The sequence below is a fragment of the Electrophorus electricus genome, chromosome 13, assembly GCF_013358815.1.
Source record: "Electrophorus electricus isolate fEleEle1 chromosome 13, fEleEle1.pri, whole genome shotgun sequence".
Lineage (NCBI taxonomy): Eukaryota > Metazoa > Chordata > Actinopteri > Gymnotiformes > Gymnotidae > Electrophorus > Electrophorus electricus.
In genome coordinates, this window is record NC_049547.1 from 8,796,925 (window position 1) to 8,812,418 (window position 15,494).

General features: G+C 39.7%; 1 protein-coding gene across 10 annotated transcripts in view; it reads right to left on the bottom strand.

The window, feature by feature from the left end:
• Positions 1-15,126, bottom strand: part of LOC113571348 (pleckstrin homology domain-containing family G member 3) — a 37,095-nt gene extending 21,969 nt beyond the window's left edge. For 2 of the 10 annotated variants that reach the window (XM_027000223.2, XM_027000222.2), the window contains exons 1-2: positions 14,277-14,438; positions 5,450-5,516 (exon numbers count right to left, since the gene is read on the bottom strand). In XM_027000223.2, the coding sequence (XP_026856024.2) occupies positions 5,450-5,516; positions 14,277-14,408 (199 nt within the window). In that variant the 5' untranslated portion in view covers positions 14,409-14,438. Of the gene's footprint in view, positions 1-1,012; positions 1,495-5,449; positions 5,517-6,022; positions 6,275-10,924; positions 11,235-13,788; positions 13,884-14,276; positions 14,439-15,087 lie in introns of those variants that run through there. The other 8 variants (XM_035532811.1, XM_035532814.1, XM_035532810.1 and 5 more) reach the window with 8 other exon arrangements.
• Between the last annotated feature and the right edge of the window lie 368 nt (positions 15,127-15,494).

Sequence of the window (15,494 nt, forward strand, 5' to 3'; positions counted from 1 at the left end):
AGCATATATTTAAGCACAGGTTATTTTTTTCTGAAAACTGCAACTCCCAGTGTTCCCACAGAAAAAAGTAACCTCAATGCCAGATCTTCAACAGAAGAAGTAATTACTTTGCCATCATAACCTATTCTATTGCCATGATCAAGTTAGCCATTTTACAGGTCTGATTACTTACAACATTTGCTGCACAACAAGAGCACTTCCTGAATGTTAAATGTCAAAAAGTATGGCTTTCTCCAGGATAATTCCTAGTTAGGCAGCTGAAAATTAGCTTCAGACTTGACTGGATGCAAATGTCACCTACACCTGAAGGCTGCCTTTCCTCTTGCCTGCAACTGCAACACAGTCAAAGCAGTTACCATATAGTTCCTGGACAGGAACACCACAAGTGATCCCCAAGAGGCCAAAAATGTTCATTGCTTGATAATGCTTGCCCAAAACTACAGTCACATGATCAAATCAACTTTCGCTTATTGCTTTAGCATACAACAATGTTTTGTTTGAAATAATGTTTAGGTAGGAAAATCTTACAGTAAACATATACATATATACACACACACACACACACACACACACACACACACACACACACACACACACACACACACACACACACACACACACACACACACACACACACACACACACGTGTGTGTAAAATTGACAAAAAGCAGATAAATCCTCTTAGTCTTATACATGAAAATGAATGTGCTGAAAAATCTACAAAAGCTTAGAAAAAAAAAAATTACAAACCTGGCAGGGCAATGAGCTGAATAGCTTTAACTCAACAACCTAGGTGTCAGCCATTATGAATGGTGACAAAATAGATTCCTGTAAAGTGAAAAGACACGTCCTTCCTCTGAAAGCTTCTGTCTCTTACCAGTCACCTTCCAAACTTCAGGACACAAGCTCCAATCTGACTAATGCGTGTTGATAGAGGAGGCAGTGCCACTCCCCTGCAAATGAAGACACTCCCTTAGCAAACTATTAAAACAGCCTCCATAATGCCACTCACCATCAACGTCACTCCGCAGATTCATCCTCTGACAATCCTACAAAGTCAGGCCATAAAACCACAAAAACAGCAGCAGTTGGACACATCTGTGCTTTAGATGCCTAGGAATTTTAACCAGTGAGGCCAAATTTGCTGCACCAATAGAAATGCATCTCCATAGTGGTTGCAGCTTGGGAGAAGTGCAAAATGTTCAAATGCATTTCCACAGAATATGCCTTGTTTTCAAATATGTTGTTTTGCTGCCCTTTCTTCTTTGCCAGTGTTAAAACGTGTTGCAGGGAAATTTGAGGCCAGGGCTTTGGCCTCATGCAAATTTCTTCCTTGTAGACCACAGACAGAGGCAACACAGAAGCAAGTGGGGCGGCTCTGGCAGAGAACAGTTGGCTTTCATAATGTCCTCAATGACATCATATGTCAGGCCCACCTCCCTAGTAGTGCTGGTCTGTAAGCGACTGTTGCCAGTTTCACTCCAACCATTGCTACTGAGGGGGAAGAGAGAGAGAGAGAGAGGACCCAGGGTCAGTACTGTTTACCAGGGCAAATCACACTCTCATTCTTTCATGGCACTAGTTATGTCAAATAAAGAAATGTTAGGACCTAGACACACAAACATCACATAAGGAATGTTGTGTTAGAGTATTGCCCATATTTCTATGCTGTTTATTAGGAGAGGGTAGACACAAGGTATTATGGAAATTTCCTTTTCCTTCATTGAGCCAAATGCTAAGCATCTGAAACTTTAGAATGGTTTCACTAAGTGTCTTGCTCTATAGAGAAAGCTAGTTTTGTATGGAGACGCAGACAAATCCACAGTCAATTTCCCACTAGTTATTTCTCTTCTCTTTAAAGTAATTTGCTTTTCCTAATTAACCACTAAAAATACTCCATTTATTTCTGCCTCTCACACTGGAGGCAGACAAACCAGAGGAAGCATCTAATTTGGCAGTTACAACTTTTTATGTGTTGTCACTTTTATAGCATCAATTCTGTGCAGGAGTCACCATGATCTTTTAGCAGGCAACATGGGATCTTTTATTGTGTTAAGACAGACTTATTCACATTTAAATTTATATCCGGAGGGGGGGAAAAAAAAAGCAGACCTCTCCCACACCCACCCACCATAAAGCCCAGCCACTACAGGGTTCTCACCACCCACCATAAAGCCCAGCCACTATAGGGTTCTCGAATGTATAAAGGACAAAGAAATTAAAATGTTCCTTATCTTGCGACTATAACTAATGACCTTTCCAGGAAGCAGGAAGCACAAACACCCACATGGTAGCTTATGATCTCTGAAGAAGACACATTCTATCACTTGCACTTTTTTAAAAACCAAATTAGTAGTCATTACTCCAGAGTTTAGCAAACACAAATATCTACCAGCAAGGAATAAACACAATTCAAGCCAACATTTTAGATAACCGGGATGCTGGACACTGGTTTAAACTCACTGAACATTTATCACAGACCACTGTAACAAATGCACAGAAGTTAAAACAACTGGTTTGAGCATTCCATTCCACATGCATGCCATATGTTCCTACAACTACAGCAGAGTCTCACTCTCTTCAAAAGACCCAGGACCAGCTGAGTTCATAGACCATCACATCAAGATCATAGCTCTAAAAATGCTATTTTATGATGCATTCCATACAAGTATTTACATTTCTCCACTTCTGGCTTATAATTTGGAGATATTACAGGCTTCAGTGTGGAAAACGGTCTCTGCAATGCATGAAATATGTTGATAGCCATAAGCTGAAGACAGATCACAATGAATATTCAACTTAAAAAAAATTCACTGTGGCAATAATGAAGAAAGGGGGGGGGGGGGGGAAACAAACAAACAAACAAACAAACAAAAAAACCCACACAGGCAGGGCAATGGAGATCAGCATCTGAAACTTTCCATGCAGTTTTGTCAAATCAAATAGGAAGATGAGACCCAACATATTTACTTTGCAGTATAAACAGATTCAACTAGTGAAAAGTCTCAAGTTTATTTGGATGATCTCATAAAAACACAAGGGGAACAATGAACTCTCAATAGTCCACACATCAAAAGGCTTGCTGCAGCTACTTTTCTGAAACCTTTGCATAAACATTTGATCTCCACAGTCATCCAAGCTTTCCATAGAACAGCAGGAGTCAACAGAGCCAATTAACCCAATGCCATTATAGAGATCCCTCCTTGGCCACTTCTAAAGTGCCTCTATTCAAGTCTCCATTTCCTCCCAACACAGGCCATCTGTCTGGAGGCATGTCGGAGGTGTAAGCTCATTGTAAACTTCAGCATTGAGGCTGAAAATCCAAAGTGGAGCCTGTGACCTTGTTAGCATGTCAGCGTGGAGTGTAGCCCAGATGACAGCATACTCTGTGCACTAGGGCAGGGTGTGGAATTCGAATAAGCAGACATTGTAGAGGGGATAGCCCGAAATGGAACAGTCCAATATGGAGAAGGGTTAGTCTACAATGGAACTGCCTGAAACGGAGAAGGGTTAGCCTGAAACAAAGCTTTAGAAACTTCCCCTCAACTGGGTTAAGACATGAACAGCCACTCTTTGCCACAAGTTAACAAGAGATAGTTGGAGCAAATCTCCATGGCTACATGGTCTGCCTCATTAAGCTAATGTTCACAATAGTTGCCCCCTTCCAATCATCATCATCATCATCATCATCATCAATAGGTCTTTCACTGTGCAATAATTAGAAGATCCTAACAAAAGTGCAATGGGGCCACAGAAAGTCAAAGGCTAATCGGTTTAATCCACTGGAAGAGATTTGGAAAAGGAAGTATTGTAACATGAAGTCATTGAGAAAATACGGAGTTCTCCGAGAGAGGGGTAGAATGAGGTGGGGCTTGCAGTACTGCAGTAAAAAGACAGTAAATTCCTGTCCCAAACCCACTTTCAATGGACCACAAAGACAGATAAGGCAACACACTCTTCGTCTTTGCTAGGCTGCAGCATTCATGCATGGCAGATGCTATTCTTCTCAGGCCACAGTTGAATGGGAGAGATATTCAGCTACCCTAAGCACTGACTCTGCAGATGCCCTGGGGCAGGGAACATAGTGAAAGAACCAAAAGGGCTCTGGATCCTTATCACTCTAGCAACATCAGCATCATCATTATCATCATCATCATCTAGAGCTCGGTCATTCCAATCAAGTTTTCTGGTGCCTAGAGGTCTGGAATACTGAGAGATGCTTCTGGAGACATCAACTGAGTTAGACCCCTAAACTTTATACATTCATTTGGGTCAGTAAATTCTACAAGCCCAAACAAATTCCTCAAAAGGTCAAAGGGAACGGATTTCATTTAGACTGATAGTCAAGCACATTAGTTGTATACAGTCCTTCTTTTGGCACTGTCAAAGTACAAAGCACTACTGACCAATTTATGCATATTGATCAAAGTGGACTAATACACTAAACATATTATAAAGGGAAACCACATATAAGTACCTAAAACAGACAAAATACACGGGACTGATGGATGATCAAAAGGATCAAAAGAGTACCCCAGGGCAGCAGCCTAATATGTGACCCTTCAGTACTGGTCACCTCAACCTGAGGCATTTCCACTTCTTGAAAATGTCTGCATTTCTTTTTTTTCCATGGCACTGACCATTTTTTGGAAAACAAAAACAAAAACAAAAACAAAAAAACAAAACAAAACAAAAAAAAACCCCAAACAAACCACAATTCCCATTTCCTCTCTCAACCGGTCATCTATTCATCTAGGTACACAGTCTGATGAAACCGGACATGGTGCTGAAGGAAGCTTTTAGTTCCTCAAGGTTCAGGTCTGAAAACAGTGAAAGATGAGCTTCTAACAAAAAGGACTCAAATACAGCCAGAGAACACAGTAATCCTGAAAAGCACTTTAGGGAATATTGTTGGACAGAAGGGGGTATGGCTCTTGCTTCCTCTCCCCAGACCCAACTTTGTTGACTATTATGTGACAAAAGGTAAGAGAACCACTGCCATACCAGCATTCTTCAGACAGGGTGACAAGCACAATTTGCCAGCCAAATACAAGAAACCCACACAAAAAAATTCAGGATTGTCAAATTACAATCCATATGAAGGTTTGGTTTATCCATTACTAAATATTTCCACTCTGTCTGTAGAGGTACAGTGCACTCAAATCATATAAAAATAATTGAACTTGATTCACAGACATTCCTGCAATTGTTACACAGATGATTCAAGCCTAGCTAAAACCATCATAAAATCCAGAACCAAAGAGCCTGTGTTAATAAAAACTCTTTGAACTATACTAAATGTACACACAATTCAAAAGCTGAGTTGTTATAATCATCAATTGTCCAATTTTCATGCCCTGGATATCTCTCTCTCTCATGAAATGTTTACTGAATAATTATTAAGTCAAAGTCAGTGCATGATTAGTTTTTGAGAGTAAACTTTTCTTACCTTCACCCATTGGGCCCTGATGACGAGTGTGGTGGGACTCCTCTGGCATGTCACTCCAGCTTACAGGCTGCAAAGGCAACAAGGACAGGGCACAGAAGAATCGAAAACCTTTACTTGTGAAAAACTGATCACAGCCCAACTCCTGAAAATGACTATGCTTCAAGATAAGCTTCTTTTCACAATCTGAATCTGACTGAAACACTTCCAAAACTGAAGTAATATTGATATAATTGCACAAAACGTAAATGCAAGGTTTAGTCAAAAGTGCACATGCATTTGTAAAGTTTTTTTTAAAAACATCTGAAATTGAAAAAATCATCATCATCATCATCATCATCATCATTTAATGCTGATCAGCTTTTAGTAATACAATTATTACTCATCCACTATGGAAGCGGGTTTACCATGATCCACATAGGGTGAGTGATATAATAAATTTGATTTCTAATACATTTTTTGTCTATCACTAATTTTCTGATTGCATCCTTACCACTAGAAATGTTCCCTGATGAGGTCTACTCATGGGAACCAACTAGTTAAAATTAAAATCATAAATCTGACAAATATACTCACAGAGAAAAATGGGGTTTCTCTAATCCAATTAAAAATGCAGCAGGCAGCAGGATGTGTTCTAGTAAGTCATAATACTTTTACAATAATTAAATACTTTCCAGCAACAGAAGGCCTCAAAAACCCTCAACACAAACCACCAGTTTACAATAAGTCAACATCTTCTTCCTACTAAGACCTTTAATGCGGCTCCAAATATTTCAACAAGCCCTTTTCCTCCTTTACTGACTGTAGTTCAAGACCCATGCAGTGACCCAAGACCCAGGCATTCCATCTGCCCCCTGCTTTGCCCCGTGTGCTGAAGAAAAACTGCTATGGAGTGTTATCGGCCTTGAAGAGGGAAATTCTTGCCATTCCAGTGCACACAGTAAATCAGTGTTCCGTGCTAGCTTGTGCCAGCCACTCGCCACCTCGCTGTGGGTCTGTAGGCACAGGATGCCCTAGTGCCTGTGGATGACTGGACTGTAACTGTGAACCTCACTAAACCCAAACTGAATAAAGATTTTTAAGGGTGGATGTTTGGACCACAAATGCCTAAGCCAAAATCTAAGCCCAAAGCTTTGCTACAACACTGCACCCATTCTAATAGCATCTGTCCTGAGGATAGATATACAGATGTACAGAGCTGTACATCCGCATAAATAACTGGCCATCGATACAAATCTGACAATATAAAATAAATAAATAAAATATTAATTGAATATTAATTGAAAATTGAAATGAATCAATATATGCAAATAGGTAAGAGCCTTCCATCGGATAATTACTGCATGGGTTATTATGTTTCAGCTGGCAACAAGTTATTTAGCCCTAACTGATGCAGTGAGTAGCTTCACATTTGTTAAACAACCATGTTGAAAGACATCCTGTGGTTGTGCAAAAGATGTTAATCTGTTTCAGGGGGTCAAATTATTGCCATGCATCAAGCAGAGAAAACATCTAAGGAGATTGCTGAAACTACTAAAATGTCCAACGCATTATTAAAAAGTGGAAGGACAGTGGGGAAACATCATCTTCAAGGAAGGAATGTGGTCAGAAAAAAATCTTGAATGATCGTGATCAGCGATCACTTAAACATGTGGTGAAATCAAATCGTAGAAAAACAACAGTAGAACTCAGGGATATGTTTAATAGTGAAAGTAAGAGCATTTCCACAATGCAAAGGGAACTCAAGGGATTCGGACTAAACAGCTGTGTAGAAAACCACTTGTCAGTGAGGCTAACCAGCAAAAACGGCTTCAATTTGCTAGGGAGCATAAAGATTGGACTCTGGAGCAATGGAGCAATCATGTGGTCTGATGAGTCCACATTTACCCTGTTCCAGAGTGATGGGTACATCAGGGTAAGAAGAGAGGTGGCTGAAGTGATGCACCCATCATGCCTAGTGCCTACCGTACAAGCCTGTGGGGGCAGTGCTATGATCTGGGGTTGCTGCAGTTGGTCAGGTCTAGGTTCAGCAACATTATGTGCCTAAAGAATGAGGTCAGCTGACTACCTGAATATACTGAACGACCAGGTTATTCCATCAATGGATTTTTTTTTTTTTTCCTGATGGCAAGGGAATATTCCAAGATGACAATACCAGGATTCAAATTGTGAAAGAGTGGTTCAGGGAGTATGAGACATCATTTTCACACATGGATTGGCCACCACAGAGTCCAGACCTGAACCCCATTGAGAATCTTTGGGATATGCTGGAAAAGACTTTGCACAGTGGTCCACATCTCCCATCATCAATACAAGATCTTGGGGAAAAATTAATGCAACTCTGGACAGAAATAAATGCTGTGACACTGCAGAAGCTTGTGGAAACGATGCCACAGCGAATGCGTGCCAGAATCAAAGCTAAAAGGTGGTCCAACGAAATATTAGTGTGTGACCCTTTTTTTGGCCAGGCAGTGTATAATAAAGAATAATTTAAATAAATTGACTTTATTCTTAATTCTCAAATCAAACAGATTTGGATAAGAATAAAGACTACGACCAGAGCTATGATCCAAATGAAATCAATGTCATACTATTCACAACAACTAATGTTTATATCTTAATATATCAGACTTCTTTGACACACACAACTCTGCAACAAAACACCAAATATCTAAAGGAGTTAAGTACGAGAAGGGTTGATAATTAATAGCAGGAAAAGAGCAAAAACCTTGAGATATCTGGAGCATAAACTGCATGGCTTTCTTCTTTTACTATGGTCATGGCCATGCAGTAAGAACCTTTAATAATGAGCATGGGTTAGAGCCAAACCACTGGATTTCCCACATTAATAATACATCATTGTAACTGCGAATTAGCTCTCTATTCTTGAATTAAATTAAATTAACCCAGGAGACTAAGTACCCAAAGGCCCCAAGTACTCCTCTCCTGGCAACTCTAGTGAGCCTCTGCCTTTTGAATGGGAATGTGTTAGTGCAACAAAATCAAAGATCACAGCAGCTGACATTCTTCAGGGATTAAAGGTTTGCATTGTTCCTCAGGATAATCACTGATTGCTGCTGTGAGCCAGCAACCAGTCCAGCCGAGCCCACTGCCATAAAAGTTTTTTTCAGTTACCTTGCATGACTCAAGAAGCTGCCCTGTACCACCTGAGGGAGACATGTTCAGATCACTGGTCCATCTGCCTGTCCCTAATGGACGTTAGACATGACTAGCAATGCTGCATATTGCTAAACTTACTCAACAGATCAGAGTTGTTCTACTGGTTTAAAATAGTGCAGAATGTAATAAATTCCTTCAAAGAATATTTATGGAATGAGCTCTCTACCACTGCCACAAAGGGTTGGGGGGCTCATTACAATATATGTAAATAAGAATATGAGATTCTTTTTGTAAAAAGGTAAAGGAAATGGAAGATCTGTGTGGTATGTTATTGCTATTCAGGAGATATTACATCAGGAAGCACACCAGCACAAATCAGTATGAAATAATCGTATTTTTAGATTGAAATGTATCTTTCATGGAACAGTCTTACATTTCACAGAACATGAATAGTGTTATGGTAAATGGATTTATCCTTTGGTGCATTTCTTTATTCTCTCTCTCCTGTAACCGATTTCTAGAGTTGCAGAAGATCCATTGGTTCGAGCATTACTTCAGTGGACCAATGGGAATTTGGGGACACATGGACAGATGCAGAACTTGGAGGATAAAGGCAACTGTGACTCTGCGAATGTGACACAGCCACACACACACACACCCTGGCAGAGGTTTAACTGTTTCCATATTACAATATGTGAAATGCTTTGAGCATTGTACTGTGCTATGGGACGTGCCCATACACTGCATTACACAAAGCACGATCTGTCAGTCACACTAGGTAAGTGGGCAAGTGCCTGACTTTGTATTTCCTTTCTGTTCATTTTTTCTTCCTTTTCTCATTAGAGTGTGAGGTGGGAGGTAGATGGGTTTCTTTTTTGCTTTAATCCCCCCCCATCCCTTTTTGTGGCACTGCCCAGGCTTCCCAGGAACCATCAGTGAAATGGGTTCACACTACCAACAAGACTTTCTGCAGCTGTCTGGTGGCTTGAGTGAAAGCAAATGAAAATAATTGCTGAACTTGAACATCCATGCATGGGTGTGGTTTATTCCTCCTCGGCGTGTCTTCCCCAGGTTAACCAAGCCTTTCTGCTTCCCCCCACTCTTACTCATTTAAATACTTTTCTGTTCAGGTTTAAACCCAATATGACCCAATATGAGCCTAGACCTATAACAAACAGTCTCATGAATTTCATGTTTTTTTTTCCCCCCTAGCTCTTTCCAGACTATAATCGAACCCACAAATGCTGGCGCTACAGTTACTCTAGCCTAAAGAATGTTTTAAAGAACAATTTTATTGCTTCTTCAATCAGTACAAGTTTTCAGCTGTGCTAACAATTGTAGAAGTGCTGTGTAATGAGCAGTCACACTGTGCACCTGGTTAACTTGGAGTAGCCAACACAATGTGTTTGCCACAGGAATGATGGTAGCAGAATATGGTCCTTTGCAGACCTATATAGATATTCTCTTAAAAATGTAATTTCCAGTGAAACAGTTTGAAACAATTAATGTGCAAGTGATCTGTGGTGTTTTGACTAGTAGTGTCAGTTAGTAAGAGTCAGTATTAGTAAAAGCAATCAATTTTATTTCTATATTGGACCTTTTAATGAATAGTTTTTGATATTACTGTTTATATGTAATACTATTTAGATATATAGCAATTGCCCATAATGATGAACAGATTTAGTGAAATATTTATTTGAGAAAACCAAAAAAACTTGCAGCTTATCTACTAGACTAGTATGAGAGCTTCCAGATAGGAACTCTAATCACCATTTGTGTTTCTGCCAAAAACCTCAACCTTCTCCCATGTTTATTACTGTTATTGCTGCCATGAGGAGGCACGGTTAAGAGAACCCCATATACACTAGCACAGATATCAAGACAACTTGAGAGCATTTGTTCCCACAGCTGATAAAATGCAGTAACCAAAATTTGACCTATGAAACAATCAGCATCCTCAACACCCCATGGTTCATGACACAGAACCATAGCTCCCTTCTGAGAGCTCTCAGTTTCCACAGAGTAACAGTGCTCAGAGAGACCACGAGAACAAGGATGCTGGCCCTGATCATGTCCTGACTAATTGAGCCCAGGTTATGCAAGCAGAACTAAATGGAAGTTTCTCTTTAATTGTGTGACCTGTCCCTCTGGATCAATACAGATCACCTGAAAATATGGTGTCCCACTGGCATCCCCAATTATGAGAAGAAAATTAAGTATTTTCCTTTATCTGAGTGCCATTTGGGACTGAATGATATTTAGAGTGCTCTCATGATAGCCAATGTTCCAAACCAGATTTATGGTGCAACCTTTTGTTATGATCATGTTCAGGCATATTGAGAAAGGAACAAGACTTACTCAATATGATGAATATGTTGCAATATTTTGTTGTGAGTCAAGAAGGAACGTCATGATGGCAGCAAAAAAAATTAATCTTTCACAGCTGCACAAAAAACAAATGAGAGTTTCAGACAGGGAATGTAAATATAGCCTATATTCTTTAAAGTAAATGTGGCATAAATAAACAAAATATGATTATTTTGATTAAGTTCTCAAAGTATGTGACAAACTGAAATGTTGACTGTTCGCATGGGAACCCTTAACTCCAGATCCTGAGTGAAGTTCCAGATTCTTCCACCTGTTCAATCAGTGAAATTAATGTCCCAGTCTACACACACGCACGCACGCACACACACACACACACACACACACACACACACACACACACACAAAAATGACATTTAATATTTAATATGCTCAAAGAGGGTCCATTAGAGTTAAGAGAAACATGATGCTTTTAAAATGCTCTAAATGTAATCTCTCTGTAAGAAAGTGAATTACAATGATTTCTTAAAGCAATTGTGACAGAGACCAAGAAACTCAATGCACAAGCTATACTAAAATTTGTCCTACCAGACTCCAGCAAAGTTACACATGACACATCTCAAAGCCACATCTGCCCTAGTTGCCCCCCAGGATTGGCAGAGTACTCCATGAGACCCAATCAGCCAGGAAAGGCCTACTGCCAATGTGGTGAAGCCTGATGTCTTTCACAGACATGCAGAAGCAGCAAACCGGGCAGCTCAGAGAAGGGTGCAGAGGTGCTGTGCCCAAGACAGAGGCCTTATTATTTCAGCAGCATGGTGCACGTTTGCCTTGGCTGACCTTGTACATGCCCAACCCCCCGAACAATGTATGAAGGTTACCCACTTTCCCACGTTTTTCCAGTAACAGCTCAGTGGTTCAACCGTTAGGTGAAAGGGGATGTGTGCGTGTGTAAAACAACGCACCTCTCTTACACACCTGCTGCAGCCTCCACAGCCCTGGTTTGTAACCTCCCCGAACCATACTAGGGTTTATGCAGTTTTTGGAACCACACAAAGCAAACAGCCTAATTATGCTACCTAATTGCTCCTTCATGAATGGAGTGTGCAAACTCAAACTGAAAAATAGTGACAAAATCTGTATTTTCCTGACAGTGCCTTTGAACTCATATTTCCATGCCATGGAATAACAGAACAAGAAGGAATTTTGGTTGCACTTTCCAGAAGCATCAAAATGCATTTTTTAAACGACAATGAGATTACTAATCATAACTGAGTGATCTGTAGACATGTGTTAATAAAACATCTTCATCTCTGAACATCCACAGTGTTCTAAAGATAAACAGTAGTGCAGTATCTACATGAAGCATGTACATCCTGGCCTCCATTCTCTAATTGGTTAATAATTTCCTGAGTCAAAGCAAGAACCCACAGCACAATTCAAATCCATTCCAGACTCATTAGCCCACTGCAGGGTAGTTAAGGCAGGCTATTAGAGTATTTCTTAGATAAACATAAGGCACTCCATGTATGCAAGTAATGACTGACCAATATCCCTCCAAAATGCCAGAGGAATTTCAGGTTCTTTCTGGAGTCTTTTTAATTTGGTATAAATTTGCAAACCAATGTGTATTAGTAAAGCTGACCAAGTGGTGACATGAGTTGCAAGGAAATCACTATATTAAAAATGTTAACATAAGGACCTTGCTCACATTACAGAAAGGTGAGAACACTGAACTTGAATTTTCACAAAAGGTACCAAGTAGCATTGTTTCAAATGGGGCATTGTGTTGTCATAGATATGAGCAACAAAGCTTTTTGGCACTGTCACATCCTTTGTTATTTTTCTCAGTGCTACAAACTCGTGGGTTACCCAAGTTCCACTTTTAGTATAATGGCAAGATCTGCTATCAACACTGATAGCTTTGCAACATTTTTTACTTTTGCATCTAGCTCTGGCAGTCGTAAAGAAACCATAACCCTAACACTCTGACATGCAGAACTGAACTACAGGAGAATGTTAAGCAGCCAAGTAAGCTTGAGCCTTTAAAAAATATGAGGTCCAATTATACCATGCCTAGTAAACTTGTGCATCCTCTCTTGTTAAACTAGATGGGGACGCGCGCACACACACACACACAAGAATTAAAGCAAAATCTGCCATATTAAAAAATAGATCTAAATAAATCCATTTGTTGCACTGCACTATAAAGCATGACCCCTAACTTGTGCTGCACTTGTGAAGAACTAGTGAAATTTTCAACCATTTCACAATGTTCACATTAAAGTCAATGTCACTTGTTGCTCTAGAAAATGATATCAGGTGACAGCTTTTACCACTTTGTGATCATGTATCAGAAAACAGGGAGGAGGCTGTATTAATCTGAGTGTAAATAAAAATTAAAAAAAAGCAGCCAGTGTCACCATATAAGACTAAGGTATGTGTAAGAAGAATATCACCAACTTCATAGCAGATAGACCTTAAGAATGTAAGAAGCTTGTTTACATTCATGTAGACATTACTCCAATCTCACTGACAAATTAGAATTGTATGTTTGGGATGCATCAAGTTAAAGAGATGTGGCACTGGTTAAATTCTGGAATACTCATATTCAGAAAATTCATACTGCACACATTAATAGTTAATTGATGTGCAAATGTAGGTCCAGACCTGACCAAAGTTCAACGGCAGAGAAATGTTTTCCTTCGTAAAGTAAACACTGTTTATCAGTTCTGCAATTTCTGGCCTGCAAACTTCACTATACGTGGACATAAAGTATTTTATGATAAAAGAGTGTGAAATGGCAAAAGTGAGAACTTAACATCTGTTAAACGTCTTAAAACACGAGCAATCAACAAATTACGGCGAACTCGTCAATAGGAGGCCGCAAAGCTTACTTTTTTAACCTTATGCGCACAAGGGTGAAAAATGCTCACGTCACTCAACAAGTCAGTTTTAGGCCAGCGTCCATCTTCCAAGTTTATCTGGTCATCTGGAAGAGACGAGTGCAGCATGTATTTCTGGATGGTGTGTCTGCTTTAGGTTACCTCAGCACAGTCAACAAAAGCCACCGTTACAAATCTGCCAAGTTAGCTCGATAGGTTATAATTTTCGTTTCAGAGCTTGTAAGGGGTAAAGGGGAATTCCTAATTTAAAATGGAAAATGCAGAAGTTCTTCAACTTCTCATTCTAGGAATACTCTGAAAAAAGCAAACACTACGCTTAACAAAAAGAGACGCTGGAGCAAAGAATCGTTTAGGTGCAATAATAATATGCCTGTTAAAAACTGGTTACAATAAATGCTGTAATGTTCCAAGTTAGTCATCAAAAATGTCACGCATGAGGTGTAGCCTGTGCAACGGTTCTTGAAATAAATTCATCTTACCAACTGCTGTTCTCGTTCTCCACAATAACTAGTATTTCTCTCTGTATTCGTACTTCGAAAACATTTGATATCACTTGTTTTAGGTCCTTGGTTCATACAATTCCGCACGGATTTAAGTGCCCCATTCCACATGCAGCGCACACACTGTAATTCCTAAACCTTCGCGTGAACTCCGCCTGCTCATGGTAAAGGGCGTGTTTAAAACTGCACTCGACACTCTCTCGTAAGCATTCCTTGGAGAACTATGATCCTTCTCTGGTCACACAACGCCATCAAGCTTTCTTGATAATCGACACCTTGGCAATGAAAATCATTTAAGATTTTGTAATGCTAAAGAATGAAAACGGATGATTTAATACATTTGTTGCCTTTATCAGACATGTCTCTGATTTGGTCCTTATAACGTGTATAAAAATGATAGCGTTTCTCTAAGATATAAAGTCTGTACTCAAAGATATCTTCAAAGCGGAGCTTTTAAAGTATGAACAGAGTAAGTTTTCGCGTTGAAAAACTAATATGGATTCAGTCAGGCTTGCCAGTTCCATCGAAATAATCGTAAACCGAAACAACATATATAATGGGTAATCACAAATGTTTGAGGAAACGGGTCATAGATTGCCAGTGTTTGCGATTAGTTTTTAATCTTCTTTTAATCTGTTAATTTTACTTTTCCTTGTACAACTTTGCGACCATGTTAGTTTTTTATCTTTATATCATTACGAAAGATAATGAGCGGCATTATAAAATAGATGTCCATTGAAATATTTTCACTCTCGCATCTTCCCGTCAGCTTTTAACTTTAGTTCTTTACCCGCTCGCCTTCAACTTTGAAACGGTCAGTCGGGAAGTCGCTGTAAACTAGTAACCGATGACATGAACTCTTCTCCCTCTCTGCTGGTCTACTCTGTTCTCCCTTTTTTATAGACTGAAAAGCAGCCTGTATAACTTGCATCTATATACATTATTTAAAAAAAAAATACCAATACAAACAGTACAGAAATAAGTTAAAGTATGTTTTTCCGCCGCCGCTGTACTTTCGAGTCTCAAAAAACAAACAAACAAAAGCCCCCGCCCCAATTATATTTGCACCTGACTATTTTCAATCTAGCTCAATTTGGATGCACAACCACGAACCTTGCACTTACAAGCTCACTCTTTCCACCCTTAGTACTTTTCCGGAAAAAGAGGGAAACGTCTCCCTCTGTCGACGCCTCCACG